Source organism: Hypanus sabinus, assembly GCF_030144855.1.
Source record: "Hypanus sabinus isolate sHypSab1 chromosome X2 unlocalized genomic scaffold, sHypSab1.hap1 SUPER_X2_unloc_3, whole genome shotgun sequence".
Taxonomy (NCBI): Eukaryota; Metazoa; Chordata; class Chondrichthyes; order Myliobatiformes; family Dasyatidae; genus Hypanus; species Hypanus sabinus.
The window spans coordinates 590730-616436 of NW_026779001.1; the positions used below are offsets into that span (position 1 = coordinate 590730).

General features: G+C 51.8%; 1 protein-coding gene across 7 annotated transcripts in view; it reads right to left on the reverse strand.

The window, feature by feature from the left end:
* LOC132385864 (serine/threonine-protein kinase SIK2-like) overlaps positions 1 to 25707 on the reverse strand; it is a 127411-nt gene that overhangs the window by 44375 nt on the left and 57329 nt on the right. For 5 of the 7 annotated variants that reach the window (XM_059958097.1, XM_059958092.1, XM_059958093.1 and 2 more), the window contains exon 3: positions 7289 to 7352. In XM_059958097.1, the coding sequence (XP_059814080.1) occupies positions 7289 to 7352 (64 nt within the window). Of the gene's footprint in view, positions 1 to 6253; positions 6495 to 7288; positions 7353 to 9846; positions 10031 to 25707 lie in introns of those variants that run through there. The other 2 variants (XM_059958099.1, XM_059958098.1) reach the window with 2 other exon arrangements.

The following is a 25707-nucleotide window of genomic DNA, read 5'->3' on the forward strand; positions in this document are numbered from 1 at the left end:
TCCACTCTATCTGTGTCCTCTGGTCTTAGACTCCCCCACTATAGGAAACATCCTCTCCACACCCACTCTATCTGTGTCCTCTGGTCCTAGACTCCCCCGCTATAGGAAACATCCTCTCCATCTGTGTCCTCTGGTCCTAGACTCCCCCACTATAGGAAACATCCTCTCCACAACCACTCTATCTGTGTCCTCTAGTCCTAGACTCCCCCGCTATAGGAAACATCCTCTCCATCTGTGTCCTCTTGTCCTAGACTCCCCCACTATAGGAAACATCCTCTCCACACCCACTCTATCTGCGTCCTCTGGTCCCAGACTCCCCCACAATAGGAAACATCCTCTCCACATCCACTCTATCTGTGTCCTCTGGTCCTAGACTCCCCCACTATAGGAAACATCCTCTCCACACCCACTCTATCTGCGTCCTCTGGTCCCAGACTCCCCCAATATAGGAAACATCCTCTCCACACCCACTCTATCTGTGTTCTCTGGTCCTAGACTCCCCCACTATAGGAAACATCCTCTCCACATCCACTCTATCCGTGTCCTCTGGTCCTAGACTCCCCCACTATAGGAAACATCCTCTCCACATCCACTCTATCTGTGTCCTCTGGTCCTAGACTCCCCCACTATAGGAAACATCCTCTCCACACCCACTCTATCTGCGTCCTCTGGTCCACGACTCCCCCACTATAGGAAACATCCTCTCCACATCCACTCTATCTGTGTCCTCTGGTCCTAGACTTCCCCACTATAGGAAACATCCTCTCCACACCCACTCTATCTGTGTCCTCTGGTCCTAGATTCCCCCACTATAGGAAACGTCCTCTCCACATCCACTCCATCTGTGTCCTCTGGTCCTAGACACCCCCACTATAGGAAACATCCTCTCCACATCCACTCTATCTGTGTCCTCTGGTCCTAGAATCCCCCACTATAGGAAACATCCTCTCCACATCCACTCTATCTGTGTCCTCTGGTCCTAGACTCCCCCACTATAGGAAACATCCTCTCCACACCCACTCTATCTGTGTCCTCTGGTCCAAGACTCCCCCACTATAGGAAACATCCTCTCCACACCCACTCTATCTGTGTCCTCTGGTCCAAGACTCCCCCACTATAGGAAACATCCTCTCTACATCCACTCTATCTGTGTCCTCTGGTCCTAGACTCCCCCACTATAGGAAATATCCTCTCCACACCCACTCTATCTGTGTCCTCTGGTCCTAGACTCCCCCACTATAGGAAACATCCTCTCCACACCCACTCTATCTGTGTCCTCTGGTCCTAGCCTCCACCACTATAGGAAACATCCTCTCCACATCCACTCTATCTGTGTCCTCTGGTCCTAGACTCCCCCGCTATAGGAAACATCCTCTCCACATCCACTCTATCTGTGTCCTCTGGTCCTAGACTCCCCCGCTATAGGAAACATCCTCTCCATCTGTGTCCTCTGGTCCTAGACTCCCCCACTATAGGAAACATCCTCTCCACACCCACTCTATCTGTGTCCTCTGGTCCTAGACTCCCCCGCTATAGGAAACATCCTCTCCATCTGTGTCCTCTGGTCCTAGACTCCCCCACTATAGGAAACATCCTCTCCACATCCACTCTATCTGTGTCCTCTTGTCCTAGACTCCCCCACTATAGGAAACATCCTCTCCACATCCACTCTATCTGTGTCCTCTAGTCCTAGACTCCCCCGCTATAGAAAACATCCTCTCCATCTGTGTCCTCTTGTCCTAGACTCCCCCACTATAGGAAACATCCTCTCCACACCCACTCTATCTGCGTCCTCTGGTCCCAGACTCCCCCACTATAGGAAACATCCTCTCCACATCCACTCTATATGTGTCCTCTGTTCCTAGACTCCCCCACTATAGGAAACATCCTCTCCACACCCACTCTATCTGCGTCCTCTGGTCCCAGACTCCCCCAATATAGGAAACATCCTCTCCACACCCACTCTATCTGTGTCCTCTGGTCCTAGACTCCCCCACTATAGGAAACATGCTCTCCACATCCACTCTATCTGTGTCCTCTGGTCCTAGACTCCCCCGCTATAGGAAACATCCTCTCCATCTGTGTCCTCTGGTCCTAGACTCCCCCACTATAGGAAACATCCTCTCCACACCCACTCTATCTGTGTCCTCTGGTCCTAGACTCCCCCGCTATAGGAAACATCCTCTCCATCTGTGTCCTCTGGTCCTAGACTCCCCCACTATAGGAAACATCCTCTCCACATCCACTCTATCTGTGTCCTCTTGTCCTAGACTCCCCCACTATAGGAAACATCCTCTCCACATCCACTCTATCTGTGTCCTCTAGTCCTAGACTCCCCCGCTATAGAAAACATCCTCTCCATCTGTGTCCTCTTGTCCTAGACTCCCCCACTATAGGAAACATCCTCTCCACACCCACTCTATCTGCGTCCTCTGGTCCCAGACTCCCCCACTATAGGAAACATCCTCTCCACATCCACTCTATATGTGTCCTCTGTTCCTAGACTCCCCCACTATAGGAAACATCCTCTCCACACCCACTCTATCTGCGTCCTCTGGTCCCAGACTCCCCCAATATAGGAAACATCCTCTCCACACCCACTCTATCTGTGTCCTCTGGTCCTAGACTCCCCCACTATAGGAAACATCCTCTCCACATCCACTCTATCTGTGTCCTCTGGTCCTAGACTCTCCCACTATAGGAAACATCCTCTCCACATCCACTATCAGTGTACTCTGGTCCTAGACTCCCCCAATATAGGAAACATCCTCTCCACATCCACTCTATCTGTGTCCTCTGGTACTAGACTCCACCACTATAGGAAACATCCTCTCCACATCCACTCTATCTGTGTCCTCTGGTCCTAGACTCCCCCACTATAGGAAACATCCTCTCCACATCCACTCTATCTGTGTCCTCTCGTCCTAGACTCCCCCACTATAGGAAACATCCTTTCCACATCCACTCTATCTGTGTCCTCTGGTCCTAGACTCCCCCACTATAGGAAACATCCTCTCCACACCCACTCTATCTGTGTCCTCTGGTCCTAGACTCCCCCACTATAGGAAACATCCTCTCCACACCCACTCTATCTGTGTCCTCTGGTCCAAGACTCCCCCACTATAGGAATCCTCTCCACATCCACTCTATCTGTGTCCTCTGGTCCTAGACTCCCCCACTATAGGAAACATCCTCTCCACACCCACTCTATCTGTGTCCTCTGGTCCTAGACTCCCCCACTATAGGAAACATCCTCTCCACATCCACTCTATCTGTGTCCTCTGGTCCTAGACTCCCCCACTATAGGAAACATCCTCTCCACATCCACTCTATCTGTGTCCTCTGGTCCTAGACTCCCCCACTATAGGAAACATCCTCTCCACACCCACTCTATCTGTGTCCTCTGGTCCTAGACTCCCCCGCTATAGGAAACATCCTCTCCATCTGTGTCCTCTGGTCCTAGACTCCCCCACTATAGGAAACATCCTCTCCACACCCACTCTATCTGTGTCCTCTTGTCCTAGACTCCCCCACTATAGGAAACATCCTCTCCACATCCACTCTATCTGTGTCCTCTAGTCCTAGACTCCCCCGCTATAGGAAACATCCTCTCCATCTGTGTCCTCTTGTCCTAGACTCCCCCACTATAGGAAACATCCTCTCCACACCCACTCTATCTGTGTCCTCTGGTCCCAGACTCCCCCACTATAGGAAACATCCTCTCCACATCCACTCTATCTGTGTCCTCTGGTCCTAGACTCCACCACTATAGGAAACATCCTCTCCACATCCACTCTATCTGTGTCCTCTGGTCCTAGACTCCCCCACTATAGGAAACATCCTCTCCACATCCACTCTATCTGTGTCCTCTCGTCCTAGACTCCCCCACTATAGGAAACATCCTTTCCACATCCACTCTATCTGTGTCCTCTGGTCCTAGACTCCCCCACTATAGGAAACATCCTCTCCACACCCACTCTATCTGTGTCCTCTGGTCCTAGACTCCCCCACTATAGGAAACATCCTCTCCACACCCACTCTATCTGTGTCCTCTGGTCCAAGACTCCCCCACTATAGGAATCCTCTCCACATCCACTCTATCTGTGTCCTCTGGTCCTAGACTCCCCCACTATAGGAAACATCCTCTCCACACCCACTCTATCTGTGTCCTCTGGTCCTAGACTCCCCCACTATAGGAAACATCCTCTCCACATCCACTCTATCTGTGTCCTCTGGTCCTAGACTCCCCCACTATAGGAAACATCCTCTCCACATCCACTCTATCTGTGTCCTCTGGTCCTAGACTCCCCCACTATAGGAAACATCCTCTCCACACCCACTCTATCTGTGTCCTCTGGTCCTAGACTCCCCCGCTATAGGAAACATCCTCTCCATCTGTGTCCTCTGGTCCTAGACTCCCCCACTATAGGAAACATCCTCTCCACACCCACTCTATCTGTGTCCTCTTGTCCTAGACTCCCCCACTATAGGAAACATCCTCTCCACATCCACTCTATCTGTGTCCTCTAGTCCTAGACTCCCCCGCTATAGGAAACATCCTCTCCATCTGTGTCCTCTTGTCCTAGACTCCCCCACTATAGGAAACATCCTCTCCACACCCACTCTATCTGTGTCCTCTGGTCCCAGACTCCCCCACTATAGGAAACATCCTCTCCACATCCACTCTATCTGTGTCCTCTGGTCCTAGACTCCCCCACTATAGGAAACATCCTCTCCACACCCACTCTATCTGCGTCCTCTGGTCCCAGACACCCCCACTATAGGAATCCTCTCCACATCCACTCTATCTGTGTCCTCTGGTCCTAGACTCCCCCACTATAGGAAACATCCTCTCCACACCCACTCTATCTGTGTCCTCTGGTCCTAGACTCCCCCACTATAGGAAACATCCTCTCCACATCCACTCTATCTGTGTCCTCTGGTCCTAGACTCCCCCACTATAGGAAACATCCTCTCCACATCCACTCTATCTGTGTCCTCTGGTCCTAGACTCCCCCACTATAGGAAACATCCTCTCCACACCCACTCTATCTGTGTCCTCTGGTCCTAGACTCCCCCGCTATAGGAAACATCCTCTCCATCTGTGTCCTCTGGTCCTAGACTCCCCCACTATAGGAAACATCCTCTCCACACCCACTCTATCTGTGTCCTCTTGTCCTAGACTCCCCCACTATAGGAAACATCCTCTCCACATCCACTCTATCTGTGTCCTCTAGTCCTAGACTCCCCCGCTATAGGAAACATCCTCTCCATCTGTGTCCTCTTGTCCTAGACTCCCCCACTATAGGAAACATCCTCTCCACACCCACTCTATCTGTGTCCTCTGGTCCCAGACTCCCCCACTATAGGAAACATCCTCTCCACATCCACTCTATCTGTGTCCTCTGGTCCTAGACTCCCCCACTATAGGAAACATCCTCTCCACATCCACTCTATCTGTGTCCTCTGGTCCTAGACTCCCCCACTATAGGAAACATCCTCTCCACATCCACTCTATCTGTGTCCTTTGGTCCTAGACTCTCCCACTATAGGAAACATCCTCTCCACATCCACTATCAGTGTCCTCTGGTCCTAGACTCCCCCAATATAGGAAACATCCTCTCCACATCCACTCTATCTGTGTCCTCTGGTACTAGACTCCACCACTATAGGAAACATCCTCTCCTCATCCACTCTATCTGTGCCCTCTGGTCCTAGACTCCCCCACTATAGGAAACATCCTCTCCACATCCACTCTATCTGTGTCCTCTGGTCCTAGACTCCCCCACTATAGGAAACATCCTCTCCTCATCCACTCTATCTGTGCCCTCTGGTCCTAGACTCCCCCTCATTCTTCTGAATCCCAGCGAATGTTGGCCCGGAGCCATCAGACGCTCTTCACACGACAAGTCATTCAATCCTGGAATCGTTTTCGTCAACCTCCTTTGAACCCTCTCCCAGTTTCAGCGCATCCTGTCCAAGCTAAGTGGCCAAAGCTGCTCGCAACACTCAAAGTGAGGCCTCACAGAAGCCTTACAGAGCCTCAGCAATACCAGTCCCTACTCAAGCCTCAAGCCGCGGGCTTGCCTGCCGCAGAAAACCGGACGGGAGACGCGGAAGGTTTACAGCGCGGCGCCCAAGCTCGGCTGGGGCCTGGCCTCGCCCGGCAGTGTAACGACAGGCTGCATCGTGTACACCACCGATTGCCAGACGTTGCCGCTCAGGGTCTTGGGCTATACAAGTTTTATTCCCCCCCCCCCCCCCCGAGAGAATATGCATCTTAACTTGCTATTGTGAATTACGTTACTCGCCATTTTTGAATATTTTGCACCTTGGCCCCAGAGGAACGCTGCCTCATTCAGCTGTAACTACGTGTGGCTCGGACGATAATCAAACTTGATTTGATGACCGGGTAACGGACGTTGAACAGCAGGCCCATCCCGTACCCATCCGAGTGGATCACTGTGGATCACTTGGGATCTCAGCATCTTCCTCTGAGCAGAAGCAGATGTTAACAAAGACATTCGCGGCTTATTCCAGTGGCAAACGGGAGTCCATTCCAAAACTCTTTCCTCATCATAGACAGCAAAAAAAAAATTGCACGGCACTCTAGCAAACACACTCAAAAAGTACCGGCATTCACATAACTTCAGTCGCCTACAGCGTCGATGAAGTACTTTTAATTCTCAGCACGAAGACCCGCCAAGATTTCTATTACTGAGTGCCGGTCATCATTCCGCCTCTCAGCGGACCACAACCTTGCCGTCTGGTCTGCAGACCAGCCTGGCTCAGTGACCCGGAGAGCTACTACGCCGGCCAGAGTCAGGGCTTCGTGCTTTGGCCCTTGGTAGGGTCACCCGGGCCGAGCAGGTCAAAGGGTAGAGGTCACCACTGGGAGTGGTCCAGGTTCCGGGAGGTGGGGGGGTGCTATCAACCCTGACCGGTCAAACAAAACTGTTAAGGAAACAGCAATGAAGAACCCTGCCACATTGGAGCTTGACGGTAATGCTGAGCCTCCGCCCAGGACTTGTGTGACTTGACGGTGGTGAAGACCGAGAGGAAGCTACTGACACGATGAGGGAAGCCCCCGAACACCACCAGAGACAAAGGACCTTCATCGCTGCCCCAGACACAAGCCCAGTAACGGGCATGCCTTTACTAACTCAAAGTAAAACCTTTTAACAAACAAAACAGAAAGGCCAAACCATCACAAAGAACCTCGCTTAACTTGCACATGCTCTCCGTGGAGCTGGGAGACAGTAGAGGTGGGGGTGAGATTAACACTTACCGAAGATCTCTCCGTTTTTGGCGTACTCCGTTACTAGATAGAGCATGTTTTTGGTCTCCATGACCTGTGAACACAAGAAAGGGCAAATCAACAATCTCTCCAACATGGACCGTCGTTCACTACACACCTGTACAGTAGTCGTACACTACACACCTGTACAGTAGTCGTACACTACACACCTGTACAGTAGTCGTTCACTACACACCTGTACAGTAGTCGTACACTACACACCTGTACAGTAGTCGTTCACTACACACCTGTACAGTAGTCGTACACTACACACCTGTACAGTAGTCGTTCACTACACACCTGTACAGTAGTCGTACACTACACACCTGTACAGTAGTCGTACACTACACACCTGTACAGTAGTCGTTCACTACACACCTGTACAGTAGTTGTACACTACACACCTGTACAGTAGTCGTTCACTACACACCTGTACAGTAGTCGTTCACTACACACCTGTACAGTAGTCGTACACTACACACCTGTACAGTAGTCGTACACTATACACTTGTACAGTAGTCGTACACTATACACCTGTACAGTAGTCGTACACTATACACTTGTACAATAGTCGTACACTATACACCTGTACAGTAGTCGTACACTATACACCTGTACAGTAGTCGTACACTATACACTTGTTCAGTAGTCGTACACTATACACCTGTACAGTAGTCGTACACTACACACCTGTACAGTAGTCGTACACTATACACTTGTACAGTAGTCGTACACTATACACCTGTACAGTAGTCGTACACTACACACCTGTACAGTAGTCGTACACTATACACTTGTACAGTAGTCGTACACTATACACCTGTACAGTAGTCGTACACTACATACCTGTACAGTAGTCGTACACTATACACCTGTACAATAGTCGTACACTATACACTTGTACAGTAGTCGTACACTATACACCTGTACAGTAGTCGTACACTACACACCTGTACAGTAGTCGTACACTATACACTTGTACAGTAGTCGTACACTATACACCTGTACAATAGTCGTACACTATACACCTGTACAGTAGTCGTACACTATACACTTGTACAGTAGTCGTACACTATACACCTGTACAGTAGTTGTACACTATACACCTGTACAGTAGTCGTTCACTACACACCTGTACAGTAGTCGTACACTATACACCTGTACAGTAGTCGTACACTATACACCTGTACAGTAGTCGTACACTATACACTTGTACAGTAGTCGTACGTACACTATACACCTGTACAATAGTCGTACACTATATACCTGTACAGTAGTCGTACACTATACACCTGTACAGTAGTCATACTACATACCTGTACAGCAGTCGTACACTATACACCTGTACAGTAGTCATACTACATACCTGTACAGTAGTCGTACACTATACACCTGTACAGTAGTCGTACACTATACACCTGTACAGTAGTCGTACACTACATACCTGTACAATAGTCGTACACTATACACCTGTACAGTAGTCGTACACTACATACCTGTACAGTAGTCATACACTATACACCTGTACAGTAGTTGTACACTATACACCTGTACAATAGTCGCACACTATACACATGTACAGTAGCTGTACACTACATACCTGTACAATAGTCGTACACAATACACCTGTACTACTGTACAGTAGTCTTAGCCTTAGGTGGGGGTGGGGTGGGGTGGTGTGTGTGTGCGTCTGTGTGACTGTGTCTGTGTGTGAGTGAGTGAGAGTGTGAGTGTGTGTGTGTGTCTCTGTCTGTCTGTGTCTGTCAGTGTCTGGGTGTGTCTGTGTGTGTGTGTGTGTATGTATGTCTACACACAAATGTTTGTACACACACACACACACGGGGTGATTGATAAGTTTGTGGCCTAGGGTAGAAGGAGTCAATTTTAGAAAACCTAGCGCATTTATTTTTCAACATAGTCCCCTCCTACATTCACACACTTAGTCCAGCGGTTGTGGAGCACACGGATCTCGGACCTCCAGGAAGTGTCCACAGATGGGTGATTGATAAGTTCATGGCCTAAGGTAGTAGGAGATGAGTTACACAGCCCTCGTTACATGCACGTGCAGTTCAACTCTTTGAGTGATTATGCAGAAAGCTTGAAGTTAATAACAATAACACATCTTAGGCCACAAACTTATCAATCACCCATCTGTGGACACTTTCTGGAGGTTCAAGATCCGTGTGCTCCACGAGCGCTGGGCTAAGTGTGTAAATGTAGGAGGGGACTGTGTTGAAAACTAAATGCGCTAGGTTTTCTAAAATTGACCCCTTCTACAGTAGGCCACAAACTTATCAATCATCTCTGGTGTATATGTATTTGTCAACGTGGAGCAAGTTTGTAAACCTGGCGGGAACAAAGGATGTTGGGAATGGTGAGGGGTGGAGCGCCACGGGAGGGGGTGGTGGACAGCTGACAGAGAAGGAGTGCCGGGGGGGGGGGGGGGGGTGGCCCCAGCCCTGCAGGGTCACCTGATTCCAGACAATTGGCTTATTAATCATTACAGAACATCCATGGTGCTTCCCTCCTGCCAACCACAACTCCCCTCTTATCGACCTCCCACTCTCAGTCCGCACCAGAGACCGGTATCCGAATCAGGTTCGTCGTCGCTCACACTCGTCACGAAATGCGTTTTGTTTCGCGGTGGCAGTGGAGCGCGATACATAAAATTGCTGCAAGAGTGTGCAGTTGCCTAAGGTTCCCCCGCCACATGATTGTGCCCTGGGCTTTTTGCTGTAATTAAAAAAACAACACTTTAGGATCTAATCAAAGTTCAAAGTACACTTTTGTCAAAGTACGTGCGCGTCGGGAATCACGAAAATACACAGACAGCAAGACCAGCAATCCATTCCCTGCCAAAAATATTCCCTGCCTTTAAACTTGAAAGAACAAAAAATATCCTTTAGTTAGAAGATCGTGGGCTGACATTAAAAAGCTCTGAGCTTCAAAATACTTTTTTTTTTAATTTGTGTTCCCTTTGAAGGTCGAATCCCAAGCAAGCCACAGAGTTGCAAACGTTGCCTCCCGTCAGGGGATTCGCCTCCATTGGGTTCAGAGGTTCCCAACCTCCCTCGCGCCATCGAGCCTGACCTTTAACCGTGGGGCTCCATGGTCTCCGGTAAACACAGTTGAGTTAACCCGTCTCATCCCAGGCAGACAGATGCAAATTAAAGGCAAGTGTAAACGTAGTGAGGTTGAACCTTGACTTTGAGATAAAGCCTGATAACTAGGCCTCAGAACATTCTACTCCCCCCAAACGGTCAAAATAAAGCCAAGTAATAGTCTAAAATACCGTTACACTCAGGATGACATGTCTCTCTCATTAACTTGCTCCATGGGTCACCTGGATGAGGGTGTCTGAAGGGGTGAAATGGCCCCAGGTTGTCCCAGTGCCAAGTGTTGTCGGATGGGCCAGGTTAAAGTGGCTCCACCACGGCACCCTATCCGCCGCAGCCCCACACTAAACTCCACAGCCTAAGTGCTGGGCCTGGCCGATGCAGGCCTTGGCCGGCTCAAAATGGCCGGGTTGCATGACACTGGATCTCCAGCGGGGAGATCCAGAAAGCCCGAGAGGGATGACCCGCCCGCTGGCCTTACGCCTGTTAGCCGAGGGGTCTCCGCGGACGCCAGGCCCCGAACCCCCTGGCGTCGGCGCTCCGCCAGACCACAGCTTCGCAAGAGGAGGCAAGATTGCTCTCCGGGAACGGCGGGCGGAGAGCAGTGGGTAGAATCGGGGGCGGCAACCCCGCCAGGACCGAAGAGGTTGAACCGACCGAAGCAGTAAGAGAATCCGCTCGAGGAACTCAGTGGGTCATCGATGGAGACGGAGAGGAGGCTCGGGTCAAGACGCTGCCCAAGCCCATCCCATTTAAACCCCTAATTAACTACTATAGTTCAGAGAGCCATGGTGGCATCGGGAACTGGAAAGTAAAGGGGGGGGGGGACAGTGTTAAGGTGTGGCTCTGTAAGGTTAAAAACTAATCACATCTAACGGTACAGCACAGGGACAGGCCCTTGACATTGCGCTGAACCAGCCGAGACGCAAGTTAAAACAAAACCCCAGCAGATCTAATCTCTCTTCCCTACACGATGTCCCTATGCCTTCATCTTCCTCACAACCGTGCTCCTATCCAAGCACCTCACCACAGCAGGCAGCACATCCCAGACATCCACCACTCTCTGAGAAAAAGAACTTACCCCTCACATCCCCCTCGAACCTACCCCCTCCCCCCACCACCTTCAATGCCTGCACTCTGGTATTAGCCATTTCAACCCCGGGAAACAGATACTCCCTGTCTACCCTATCCGTGCCCCTCACAATCTTATCAACTCCTTTCTCGAGCGAAGAACAGAAATCGATCTAAAAACATAGACTGTTTTATTTTCAGGGGGTTTTTTTTAAATAAACCTTATAATCCCGCTGATCATCCGAGGCAGGAGAGGGCTGTTCAACAGCGCCTTACCAGCCTCCGCACCTCTCGCGGGGCGAGCCGCCGGGACTTCGCAAGCAGGACGTTGCGCGCTGGGGTCTGACAGCCGAACCTCGCTCCTCGCAGGGGCCGGGGAGGCAGCCCGCCAGTCCCTGAGGAACTCTGACAGAGTGGGAGGGGGACAGAAAGCAACCTTCCGGAACCGAACCCGGCGGCGCTCATCCGCAACCTGACCAGTGGAATGGCGAACGCAAGCCAAGCATCACTTTCTCAGACTCCAGCCGGCCAAAGTACTGGGCAAGGAATCAGGCCTTTCAGTGCTGGGGGGGGGGGGGGGGGGGGGAACAAAAATAATGATTACCCACAGAAAGTGTTCTGTGGAGCAAGATAAAGTCTGGTTATCTAAATGGAACTATTTAAGGTCTTCTAATGGCTTTTGGCAGAGTCAAGTTTCTGTTGTACAATAAACAATGATGATGTGGGAGAAGGGAAATGCCTGCGGAATCCATCGCCAACACGTACCAGCTACGGCAACGGCAATTGCACATCCAACCGGACAAACCCTGCCTTGTAGTTCAGCAGGAGAGGACTTGGCGGGAGCCCAGGCCAGCTTCTCCCCAACCGGGATAGCACAGTATCAGGACCAGCTTTAGTAACGCCAGCAGTACAGTGAAATAAACGATAGATAAATATAGATACCTATAAGTACGTGTATATCGATTAAACCGTTCAGCAGTACAGTCGGCCCTCCTTATCCACGGATTCGACCAACCGCGGATCGGGAAAATGTCCACCGCACTGAGACGGGTTAAACAAGGTCCGGGGTTCCGCCGGGTCCTAATGTCCACCGCACCGAGACGGGTTAAATAAGGTCCGGGGTTCCGCCGGGTCCTAATGTCCACCGCACCAAGACGGGTTAAATAATGTCCGGGGTTCCGCCGGGTCCTAATGTCCACTGCACCGAGACGGGTTAAATAAGGTCCGGGGTTCCGCCGGGTCCTAATGTCCACCGCACCAAGACGGGTTAAATAATGTCCGAGGTTCCGCCGGGTCCTAATGTCCACCGCACTGAGACGGGTTAAACAAGGTCCGGGGTTCCGCCGGGTCCTAATGTCCACCGCACTGAGACGGGTTAAATAAGGTCCGGGGTTCCGCCGGGTCCTAATGTCCACCGCACCGAGACAGGTCGAATAAGGTCCGGGGTTCCGCCGGGTCCTAATGTCCACCGCACCGAGACAGGTCGAATAAGGTCTGGGGTTCCGCCGGGTCCTAATGTCCACCGCACTGAGACAGGTTAAATAAGGTCCGGGGTTCCGCCGGGTCCTAATGTCCACCGCACTGAGACAGGTTAAATAAGGTCCGGGGTTCCGCCGGGTCCTAATGTCCACCACACTGAGACGGGTTAAATAAGGTCCGGGGTTCCGCCGGGTCCTAATGTCCACCGCACCGAGACGGGTTGAATAAGGTCCGGGGTTCCGCTGGGTCCTAATGTCCACCGCACCGAGACAGGTTAAATAAGGTCCGGGGTTCCACCGGGTCCTAATGTCCACCGCACCAAGACGGGTTAAATAAGGTCCGGGGTTCCACCGGGTCCTAATGTCCACCGCACTGAGCCAGGCTGAATAAGGGACTTAAGCATCCGCCTTTTTTGGTATCTGTGGGGGGGGGGGTGTCTCGGAACCAATCCCCTGCAGATAAGGAGGGCCGACTGTACAAAATAAACAGAAATAAAAAAAGTAATGAGGTAGTGTTCAAGGGTTCAACATCCATTTAGTAAGCGGATGGCAGAGTGGAAGAAGCTGTTCCTGAATCTCTGAGTGTGTATCTTCAGGCTCCTGTACCTCCTCCCTGATGGCAGAGGGGAAGAAGCTGTTCCTGAATCGCTGAGTGTGTGTCTTCAGGCTCCTGTACCTCCTCCCTGATGGCGGAGGGGAAGAAGCTGTTCCTGAATCGCTGAGTGTGTGTCTTCAGGCTCCTGTACCTCCTCCCTGATGGCAGAGGGGAAGAAGCTGTTCCTGAATCGCTGAGTGTGTGTCTTCAGGCTTCTGTACCTCCTCCCTGATGGCAGAGGGGAAGAAGCTGTTCCTGAATCGCTGAGTGTGTGTCTTCAGGCTCCTGTACCTCCTCCCTGATGGCGGAGGGGTAGAAGCTGTTCCTGAATCGCTGAGTGTGTGTCTTCAGGCTCCTGTACCTCCTTCCTGATGGCAGAGGGGAAGAAGCTGTTCCTGAATCGCTGAGTGTGTGTCTTCAGGCTCCTGTACCTCCTCCCTGATGGCGGAGGGGTAGAAGCTGTTCCTGAATCGCTGAGTGTGTGTCTTCAGGCTCCTGTACCTCCTTCCTGATGGCAGAGGGGAAGAAGCTGTTCCTGAATCGCTGAGTGTGTGTCTTCAGGCTCCTGTACCTCCTCCCTGATGGCGGAGGGAAAGAAGCTGTTCCTGAATCGCTGAGTGTGTGTCTTCAGGCTCCTGTACCTCCTTCCTGACCGTAACAATGAGGCGAAGGAATGTCCCGGGTGCTGGGGGTCCTAATGATGAACACCACTCCTTGAAGATGTCTTGGATGCTACAGAGGCTGGTACCCGTGATGGAGCTGACTAATTTTACAAGTTACCGCAACTTGCTTCGATCTTGCGCAGAAGCCCCCACCCCCATACACAACGGTGATGCAGCCTGTCAGAACGCTCCCCATTTGTAGAAGTTATTGACAAACCCAATCTCTCCAATCTCCCAATGAAATACAGCCGCTGTCTGGCCTTCGTTATCGCTGCACCGACACGTCGGGACCGGGTTCGATCCTCGGGGATCCGGACACCCAGGAACTGGGAACTGCTCACTCTCTCCACTTCTGATCCCTCTGTGAAGATTGGCTCGTGTTTCCTCGCCTTGCCCTTCCTGAAGTCTTGCCGACGTTGAGTGCCGGGTTGTCGCTGCGACGCCGCTCCACCAGCTGGTCTGTCTCCCTCCTGTACGCCCTCTCGTCTCCAGCGGAGATTCTACCAACAACGGTCGTATCAGTGAGAGCCGGTGGTGTGTCGAATACCGGGTGAATGAGTCGTCTTTGGGGTTCTGCAAGTCTGCGTCTTTATCGATGCTTCGCTGCACGCTCGAGGGCTCGGTGGGGGGCAACTATGCTTTTTTTGTTGGTGGGGGGTCGTTGCTTTGTTGCTGTTTGTGGATGGGAGGGGGAGCTGGGGGGGGCTTTGGGGTTCTAACGTTTCACTGTCATTCATTCTTTAGGGCCACTCTCCTCTGTTTTTGTGGATGGTTGTGAAGAACAAGAATCTCAGGATGTATATTGTATACATTTGTCTCACATTAAACGTACCTTTTTGAAACCTATTACCTCCCTAATCCCCCACCCCAAATAGCCCCACTGGAGTGAATCCTAACCTCGAGGAATATCCCTCAAACAGCCTCACTGGAGTGAATCCTAACCTCGAGGAATATCCCTCAAACAGCCTCACTGGACCGAACACTAAACCCAAGAGGTACCCTCACGAAGTACAGCTGTGATGTGACGTTCTCTCTCATCAGCTTGGCGACTCCGCCTAGTTCAGCTCAACCCGTATTTGCCCTGGAGTGTCCGCGCCCCGGAGCCATCAGGAGATGAGCGACTGCTGCGTGCTTGTTCTTGCAGAAACGTGGCTCAGGGGCAACACTCCACGCGGGCAACAATCTGCGGGTCGCGACGCTCGGGGGCTTGGGCCAGTACTATCCGTCGTTACTGTCTACTTTTGCGCCTGTGTCTGCTATCGTGACTCTGTGTGCTGTGCGTGCGCTGTGTCAATGCGTTTCGCAACTTGGCCCGGGAAATGCGATTAAATGATCCAGAAACGTAGGACCACTGCTGCGGCAGCTGTAGCGTCTGCACGGTTCCATGACAATTAAACATGAGCTTGGAACAGATTTTCTTTCCATTGACGTTGGCTGCTGCACTTCCAAATATTTTCTGCTTTTATTTCAGACTTCCAGCGTCTGCAGTGTATTTTTTTTTCATTTTTCTCTCTCTCTCTCGGGATCTGCTCCGGGACCGTATCGACGGGAAACGGGCCGCGACTTGCTCTGCCGTGACGTACCGGCCGGAGTCGACCGACAAGTGGAGGATAAGGTGAAGCAAAATGTTCCCAAGTGCCCACTAACGTTTGCTTTGGTCCAATTATACGTCGCCACAGATGAAGTACACGATTAATTAAATGCATCTGCGCTTCGTAGAAGAAAGCGTCTTAGGCCCTGCCAGAGAGATATAAATAATCGCAGGCAAGGCTGCAATTTGCTCTCTTAATCTGCGCTGCTGGGAAATTAATCCCGGGGCGTCTCTCTCCGAGTCCCTCTCTGAGTTGAAGCGCTATTCACAAATAATGGCCACTCCCTCTCGTTTGCTGCTCCTGAGGGAAGGACTCTGCGTTTGAATGGTGTGTGTGTGTCTCTCTCTCTCCCTCCCTCCCCCTACCCCCCCGTGCTGTCAGAGGATGGCACCAAAGTTCGGGGTCTGCGATTTATGGAGTCTACCGCAGTGCAATTGAACTCTTTCAGCTTTATGTGCTTTTTTTTTATTCCATTTTCACCTGTCCTTTCTTGTTGCTGTTAGCACAATTTGTGTCTCTTTTTTCGTCCGTGGGGTGGTGTTTTTCTTTGAAAGGGTCCCATGCTTTTCTCTGTTTCGAGTTTCGTGTTTTTCTCTGTTTCGCGGCTACATCTGGAGAAGACAGGTCTTGGAGTCGCATTACTGCGAACATACCTTGATAATGAATCTACCTTGGACCTGGGGGGGGGGGGGGGGAGGGCGGGGTGGAGGAGCAAGACTGGGTGGGTGGCTGCCATAGAAACGCATTCTTTGAAACCGCTGTCCTGTTGCTTGACACGGTGACGAACACGGTTGACCGAATTGCAGTGGAACACGTTGGTCTCAATTCCCCCTCTGGCTATAGAAACACCATCTCCTGACTGCATGTGATGGTGGGGGCCACGTCAAGCATCGAGGAGTTCATTTCTCAGGCTTGGGCGCGGGGCGCAGAAAGAGCATCCTTCCGGAGAGACAGAAAGCCCTGGATGCGTCCCAGTCCATCACAGGTAAGACCCCAACCACAAACTGTTCCAGCTGCTCCCACCCGGGGAAACGGTCCCGCAGCATAAAAGCCAGGACCGACAGGCCCCGGGACAGCTTCTCCCACCAGGCCATCAGACTGATGAACTCACGCTGACACAACTGTCTTTCTGTGTTATATTGACTGTCCTGTCGTACGTACTATTTGTTACCAGAAACTGCACATTTAGACGGAGACGTAACGTAGAAGATTTTCGCTCCTCGTGTGTGTGAAGGATGTAAGTAACAAAGTCAGTTCAACTCAGTTTACCTGCTCACCACACCCCTCCCAACCAAACTCCTCGCAAACGTTAAAACCGAGCCCGCATCCACCACTTTCGCTGGGAGCTCATTCCACACTCCCGCCCCTCAGATTCCCCTTAAATATTTCACCTTTCACCCTTAACCCATGACCTCTGATCTCACCCAACCTGTTGGGGGGGGGGGTGAAGCCTTATCTGTACCCCTACGAGATCTCCACTCCAATCAATAAAGGCGTATCCTTTTTAAACTTCCCCTACAACTCAAGTCCTCGAACCCCGGTGATATCCCTGTAGGTAGGAGACCATAAATGTTCATAACACTCCACATTTGGCCTCACATACTATACTCAACTTCCACATTACATCCCGATTGCAGTACTCAACGGCCTGGTTTATGGCCAACGTTCGTAAAGCTCTCTCGAGGACCCTGATGACCTCTGACACCACTTGCCAACTACGGCTCGGTCTTCTACCTCAGTGCCCGACCACTCACCGCGTAAGACCCACCCGCCCCGGTTCGCCCGGCTCACGCTCATGCGTACCGAATTCCACCCGCCATTTTCCAGCCCATTCCTCCAGCCGGTCCAGATCCCGCTGGAAGCCCCGGTAGCCCTCCTCGCTGCCCGCTGCCCGCCGCGCGCCCGATCCTGGTGTCGCCCGCAAACCTGCAGACCCCGTTTACCGCGTCATCGCCCGAATTGTGAATACAGGTGACGGACGACGACGGGCCCAGCGTCGATCCTCGCCGCCAGGGGGCCTCCACTCGGAGGGGGGGAGCCACCTGCGACCACCTCTGGCTCCTCCCCCCCCGCCGAGCCAACGTGAGCTGGCGCATCCCGAGCGCCACGCGACCAGACCTACTGCCTCCGCCTCCCGTGCCGGGCTGCGCCAAAGCCCATCTGGTCCCGATCCCCTCGGATGGAACCACAGTGCTTGAGGGACAACAGAGGAGCGGAGAAGACCCGCCTGGATTGGAGAACTTCAGGGTGAGACTGGATTTGTATTTCCCCGGACAGGTAAGCAGCTCTTACTCTCCAACCACCAGTCTCCCGAACCGGCTTCGCTCATCTCAACACAGAACTCATTCCACAACCTACGGACTCACTTTCAGAGTCCCTGTCACTCACGTTCTCAGTACTATTTGTGTCCTGTTGTAAATAGTACTACTTTACCCTACTTGTGTAAAAGCCCTGGGAGAGGTTTCTCTGACGACACAAAGGCCTTTCTGTAGAAGCAGTGTTTGGGTTACGGTTAGAGATAACGGGGGCTTTGGAATAAGACCCGTCCAACTGTGTTTTGGTGCCGTGTGCCTGGTCTGGGCCTTTTGTTCTGCAGAAGATGTCGGAACGGAGAGGTCAAGGAGCGGGGCCGGGAGTCTCTGGAGCTCCAGCTCGCGCGGGTTAGACTGTTTCATTAAAATGGGCCCTTTCTGTGTCTTTTTATCCCCCCCATCGCTAACCCCCGAGTCAAATTAAGCATTGTAAAGCTAAGTCATTTAACTGCATGTGGAGTACTGTCTGTTATCGCGTGGTACTTATTTGTAACGGTGGGGGAACACATCACACAGCATCCACACAAACAACACACACAAAACGCCGGTGGAACACAGCAGGCCGGGCAGCGTCTACAGGGAGAGGCGCTGTCGACGTTTCCGGGCCGAGACCCTTCGTCAGGACTGACACCGAATTCTGGTCACCGAATTATAGGAAAGATGCCAACAAAATGGAGAGAGTACAGAGGAGATTTACTGGAAAGTTACCTGGGTTTCAGCACCTAAGTTACAGGGAAAGTTTGAACAAGTTAGGTCTTTATTCTTTGGAGCGTAGAAGGTTGAGGGCGGACTTGATAGAGGTATTTAAAATTATGGGGGGGACAGATAGAGTTGACGTGGATAGGCTTTTTCCCATTGAGAGTAGGGGAGATTCAAACAAGGGGACATGAGTTGAGAGTTGGGGGGCAAAAGTTTAGGGGTAACACGAGGGGGAACTTCTTTACTCAGAGAGTGGTAGCTGTGTGGAATGAGCTTTCAGTAGAAGTGGTAGAGGCAGGTTCGATATTGTCATTTAAAGTAAAATTGGATAGGTATATGGACAGGAAAGGAATGGAGGGTTATGGGCTGAGCGCGGGTTGGTGGGAATAGGTGGGAGTGAGCGTTCGGCACGGACCCAGATGGCCTGTTTCCCTGCTGTAATTGTTATGTGGTTATATGGTTCCATTTACTTTGAGGGTAATGATTGAGAATCTCCAGAACTCAAGTGGCCAAGAGCTGGGGGGTGGCAGGGCTGGGGGTGGTCCCAGGGAGAGGCAGAATAGAGAGCGTGGAGAGATTCAAAGGCAAAAGAGCGAATTGTGCAGCCAATGCGTATGATTAGCACAGAGGTCACGGGTGAAGTGGGCGCGTGGGTGGGGAAGCAGCACGATATTAAGAGTTCGGCTCCGCAAGCTGGTTACTGATAACCGATCAATTTGCTGAGCAAGAGCGAGGTCAGATTGGTTTCTTTCCACCCGCAGGACTGGAATAAACTGCAGAGAGTTGTAAACTTGGTCTGCTCCATCTTGGGTACTAGTCTGCAGACAACTTCAAGAGCGGTGTCTCAGGAGGCAGCGTCCGTCATTAAGGACCCCCATCGCCCAGAACGTCCCTCTTCTCATTGCTACAATCAGGAGCCTGAGGACACACACTCAGCGATTCAGGAACAGCTTCTTCCCCTCCGCCATCAGGGAGGAGGTACAGGAGCCTGAAGACACACACTCAGCGATTCAGGAACAGCTTCTTCCCCTCCGCCATCAGGGAGGAGGTACAGGAGCCTGAAGACACACACTCAGCGATTCAGGAACAGCTTCTTCCCCTCCGCCATCAGGGAGGAGGTACAGGAGCCTGAAGACACACACTCAGCGGTTCAGGAACAGCTTCTTCCCCTCCGCCATCAGGGAGGAGGTACAGGAGCCTGGAGACACACACTCAGCGATTCAGGAACAGCTTCTTCCCCTCTGCCATCCGACTTCTGAATGCATATTGAACCTGTGAACACTACCTCACTCTGTAAAATTTCTGCTGTTGCACTATTTTTAATTTAACTATTTATTATATATACACTTACTGTAATTCATTTATTTACTTCTCTATTGTCGAGCATTGCACTGTCGTTCTGCCGCTAAGTTAACGAATTTCACGACACTTTATTATTACGCAGATACACCTACTTCACCGGCATCATCAAGACCTGCGTAGACGAGCGCACGCCTTCAAGAACGAAGCGGGTCTTCCCAAACCAGTGCCTAGCGTGAACCAGGAGATTCACAGTCAGCTGAGGGCCAGATGCGTGGCGTTCCAGAACCCCAGAGGAAGTCCGGGTACAACCTGCGGAAAGCCGTCAGCAGAGGCAAAAAATAAAAGGCAACTCTGCACGAAGTTAGAGACACAACCAAGTGCACGACTGCTGTTTCTGGGCCTGCGTTCCAATACTCCCTGCAAGAAAAGCAGAGGGCTATGGGTGACCCTGAGTAATTTCCACAGCAAGGGCGTGCCGGGCTCAGCTTTGTGGGCCGGAGGGCCTGCATCGTGCAGTAGGCCTTCTATGGTTCTAAGACGAACTCAGCATAAATGGCAGTGATGCTTCACTCCCTGATGAGCCCGATACCTACAAGAGAAAACCTGCAGATGCTGGAAATCCAGAGAAACACACAGAAAATGCTGGAGGAACTCAGCGTTTCGGGCCGAGACCCTTCCGCAGATGCCGAGCCCCTCCAGCGTTTTGCGTGTGCTGTCGGAGCTCGGCAGCCTTTACGCACACTTTGTCAGGGAGAACGGGACTACAACTGTGCACCCTGTGACCTCTGTCTCGGGGGCCAGAACTTCCTTCCGGGGGGGGGAGGGGGAGGGGGGGCGAACCCTTGTCAGAGGTCAGGCGCCGGCGGCGTACGCGGCAGGACGCGGGGAACCCGCGCCGACCAGCTGGCTGGAGCGTTCCAGGACATCTTCGACCTCCCGTTGCCGCACTGGGGGAGCTGCCTGAGTGACTGTCAGCCGATAGCGTTCACGTTCACTGCGATGAGAGGCTTTCAGAGGTCAGTCTTGGCGTGAACTAACCCCTGCCCGGGCAGGGCCCCGCACCCACTGCAGTTTGCCTCCTGCCGCGACAGCGGGTGCAACCCCTCCGGCTCACCGCTCGGATCTGGAGGACCGAGACGACAGCGGAAGATCATCCCAGCTCGGTGTTTAGCACCGACGACTAACAACCTCCAAAACCTGGGTCTTTGCACCTCTCCCTGCAACCGGAAACCACTGATTTTACTTAAAAAATAATACTTTCTGTAAGATTTGTACTTTTTAACAAACTCGAGTACTTCTCACACTCAATGGCAGAAAGCCATATAGCAGCTGAACTGACGGTTTATCACCTTCAAGCAACAAACACACATGCACATGCAACGGAGGAACTCAGCAGGTTAGACAGCATCTATGGAACAGAGTGAACCGTCAATGTTTCCGGCCGAGACCCATCAGCAATGTAATTTTTTTCACCAATGCTGCCTGACCTGCTGAGTTCCTCCAGCTGTGTGTCTGTCTGTGTGTTTGTCTGTGTCTGTGTGCGTGTGTCTGTGTGCGTGTGTCTGTGTGCGTGTGTCTGTGTGTCTGTGTGTCTGTGTCTGTGTGTCTATCTGTGTGTTTATGTGTGTCTGTGTTTGTGTCGTGTGTGTCTATCTGTCTGTGTCTGTGTGTTTGTCTGCGTCTGTGTGTGTTTGTCTGCGTCTGTGTCTGTATTTGTCTGTGTTTATGTGTGTATGTGTGTGTGTTTGTCTGCGTCTGTGTGTGTGTTTGTCTGTGTCTGTGTCTGTATTTGTCTGTGTTTATGTGTGTATGTGTGTGTGTTTGTCTGTGTCTGTGTCTGTGTGTGTTTGTCTATGTCTGTGTGTGTGTCTGTCTGTGTGTGTGTCTGTGTCTGTGTGTGTGTGTGTGTGTGTGTGTGTGTGTCTGTGTGTGTGTGTGTGTGTCTGTGTCTGTATATGTCTGTGTCTGTATTTGTCTGTGTCTATGTGTGTGTTTGTCTGCATCTGTGTGTGTGTGTCTGTGTGTGTGTGTTTGTGTCTGTGTGTTTGTCTGTGTCTGTGTGTGTGTGTCTGTGTGTGTGTGTGTCTGTGTGTGTTTGTCTGTGTCTGTGTGTGTGTGTCTGTGTGTGTGTGTTTGTGTGTCTGTGTGTGTGTGTGTCTGTGTGTTTGTCTGTGTCTGTGTGTGTGTGTGTGTCTGTGTGTGTGTGTTTGTGTGTCTGTGTGTGTGTGTTTGTCTGTGTCTGTGTGTGTGTGTCTGTGTGTGTGTGTGTGTCTGTGTCTGTGTCTTTGTCTGTGTCTATGTGTGTGTTTGTCTGCGTCTGTGTGTGTGTTTCTTCCAGCGTCTGCAGATTTTCCCTTGTTTGTGATTAGATTATCACCTTTCTCATTGGCTCAGAGTTAGCACATGACCCAGGTGATGTCATTGTTCTAATTATGTAGCCTGTTAAGTAGCTTATTCCTATCTAAAGAGTTTTTATAAAAAATCTTATCTATAAAAGTGATAGAATTTTCAGAAACACCATCTCTATTCCCTTTCTCTTCCACCCCTTCGATTTAATTCCTCACTCAGCATTGATCCTCAGCTCTCCAGAGGACACTGTAGAGAGAGTGCAGAGGAGATTCACAAGGATGTTGCCTGCATAAAGAGAACAGGTTGGGTGAACTCGGCCTTTTCTCCTTGCAGCAACGGAGGGTGAGAGGTGACCTGATCGAGGTGTACAAGATGATGAGAGGCACTGATCATGCCAGAGACTTTTTCCCCAGGGCTGAACAGTCTAACACGAGGGGGCACAGGTTTAAGGTGCTGGGGAGTAGGTACAGAGGAGGTGTCAGGCTAAGTTTTTCACACAGAGAGCGGTGAGTGTGTGGAATGGGCTGCCGGTGACGGTGGTGGAGGTGATACGATAGGGTCTTTTAAGAGACTCTTAAATAGTTACATCGAAAAATAGAGGGCAACGTGGAGGGCTGTGCGTTGGGGAAATTCTAGGCAGTTTCTAGAGTAGGTTAAGTGTTCGGCACGACGTTGTGGGCCGAAGGGCCTGCGATGGGCTGTAGATGTTTACGTTTCTGGTTATTTTGTCTGCTTGGTGCTTGTGCTCCAAAATCAACTGAAATCCTGGTACTAAGACCACTCGCTGCCCCACAGACCCCCCCCACCCACCGCGGAAGAACCCTACAGATCGGAAATTAATCGGAGATCGAACGTATCCTTCAGAGACAGCGTGAGTCCGAGAAACCATCACCCGCTCGCCAGCCACCTCAGGGGGTGTGTGTGTTTGCCCACTGCTCTGCTCTCTCTCTCTCAGTGACCTCCATCGGCCCTGGTCGACCATGGGTACCGCGCCTCCGGGAGTCACCGGGAGTGGCTTCTCCAGGGCACAAGCCGGGGCAAGAGTTGATACGGAGATCCGTCTGTTGCCCCATGCAGTGGGACCCCCCCCCCCCCCCCATGCTGATGACAGGTCCAAAGGAACGACGGAAGACAGTACTGTTCGGTGCCAGTAGCATCGCAGGAGTCGCCGTGCCAGTGCTGGGTACAGCAGTCAGCCGCCTTCAGGACTGCAACTCCGGGTTCACTCCCAAAGCCTCTCCCGTGAGCGGGTACAGCCGCAGGGCAGCGGAGGTTTGAAATCGCAGTTTTCCCTCTCCTAGATGAGCTGCCATCCGTGGCCAACGAGCCCCATCAGCCCGGGGCGACCGGTTTTCAGGCGCCCGTGCTCCGCCTTTGCCTCTTCTCCCGTCAGCGAGAACAGCTCCGCCAGGCATCATAACCACGCCACACGGGAGCCGGACTCACGCCACGAAGGGCTGGCCCCCGCTGCCACCCGTCGGCCATGAAGCCCCACGGCTGCCTGTCTGAACACCGCCTCAAGTTCCTGGGAGTGGACATCTCGGGGCCCAACACGAAGAAGGGATGCCAGGGGTTCGGGGGGGGGGGGGGGACCCGAGCAAGTCTGTGCGGGCGTACAGGGGAGGGCACATCGCCAAGAGGGCTGTGGGGTCAGGCAGCTCCAGCACCGGGACAGTTCCGTCCTCTCATACGGTTTATTCGCCCTTTTGCGCCTCTAGGCTGGTTGCCAACCCTCCCGCCAACTGAAGCCGTAAGAACTGGGAGCAAAATCAGGCCGTTTGGCCCGTCCAGTCCACTCCTCCATTTCATCCTGGCTCTGAGCCCCGGTCTCCCCCCCCCGTATCCCTTCATGCCCCGACCAAACGTGAATCCATCAACGAGCTGGCCTCCAACGAGATCCACGGGCTCCAGACCCTTTGCAACCCCACACGCGGGCTCATTGGGCCCCGGTCCTGTGTCTGAGCAGGGGCCTCGATGCCCAAGCACTCCGGAACACCAGCCGGCTGTGCCACGGTGCCAAACCACCTCTCAACCCTTCATATCGTCCCGTGGGGCAGAGCACTCAGGGACCCAGACATTTTCCCAGCTTCCTCCCAGCTCCCGCGTCTGTCAGCTGTCGAATCCCGCTCTCTGAGGAAGTTGACGCTGACATCCTGCTGAGTCTTCCTTGTTCTCCTCAACTCTACCAATATTTTTGGAGATTTGTGAAGTTATTTATTAACAACACCCCCCCCCCCACCCCAGCTGCTCATGTACGCCATTTGCTCGTCCAGGTAGAGCGTTCCTACGGAACCGTTTGTAAGCGGAAATGTCGTACAGCGAAGAAGCAATCGCCATTCATTTATACGGGAAAAATCCTTGAGCGGTCCCAGACCCAAAAAATAAACTACCAAAATCATACCAAATAACACATAAAACCTGGAAAAAAAAACACAAACATATAGGAAGAGCAGAATCGGGAAGACAGCGAGCCAAGATCGATTTTGAAACCAAAAAAAAAATAATAAAAATCGGCACGTACACGCATACGCACACAACTGCCCGCACGAGGCTTCACGGTCAGTGTAGACTTTCTCGGGGTAAACATACGTATAGAGCGGGCGTCTTTTTTCCCGTAAAAGCGAAAATCCTCTTCGGTTAGCGAAGACAGGTACTCATGTAGGTCCTCCGTAACGGCCGGCTGTCGTAAAGTGAACGTTCGAAAAACCGGGGCCGCCTCTATATGGATATACAGTCGGAGAATTCAACCAACCGCGGATCGGGAAAACCCGCAGGTGCTCTCTCCAGCCCTCGTTGTTCGAGCATGTACAGACTTTTTTTTTCTTGTCATTATTCCCTAAACAATGCAGTATAACAACTATTTTACATAGCATTCACACTGTATTAGGTATTATAAGTTATCTAGAGATGATTTGAAGTGCACGGGACGATGTGCGTGGGCTATTGTGGATCGGGATTAAGAAAAATCGGAAGTTCTCTTACTAAGTAAGTCTGAACAGGTACATCTGGTATTACTTGTTTGTCTTAGTATATAGTACATATTTTACCTTTCTATGCATATAAAACACTTAAGAAACATGTTTCAGCGCCGGGCGATCCAGTGACAGACTGCTCCCGAGTGTACTCTCCATCCGTGTTGTGGAGGATCAAAACCCAAAGCCCAATAATTAAACCACTGCGTTGCTCAGTAATAATTGTAGCTTTCATCGGGGCAGGGCCTATCACATGCTCCAT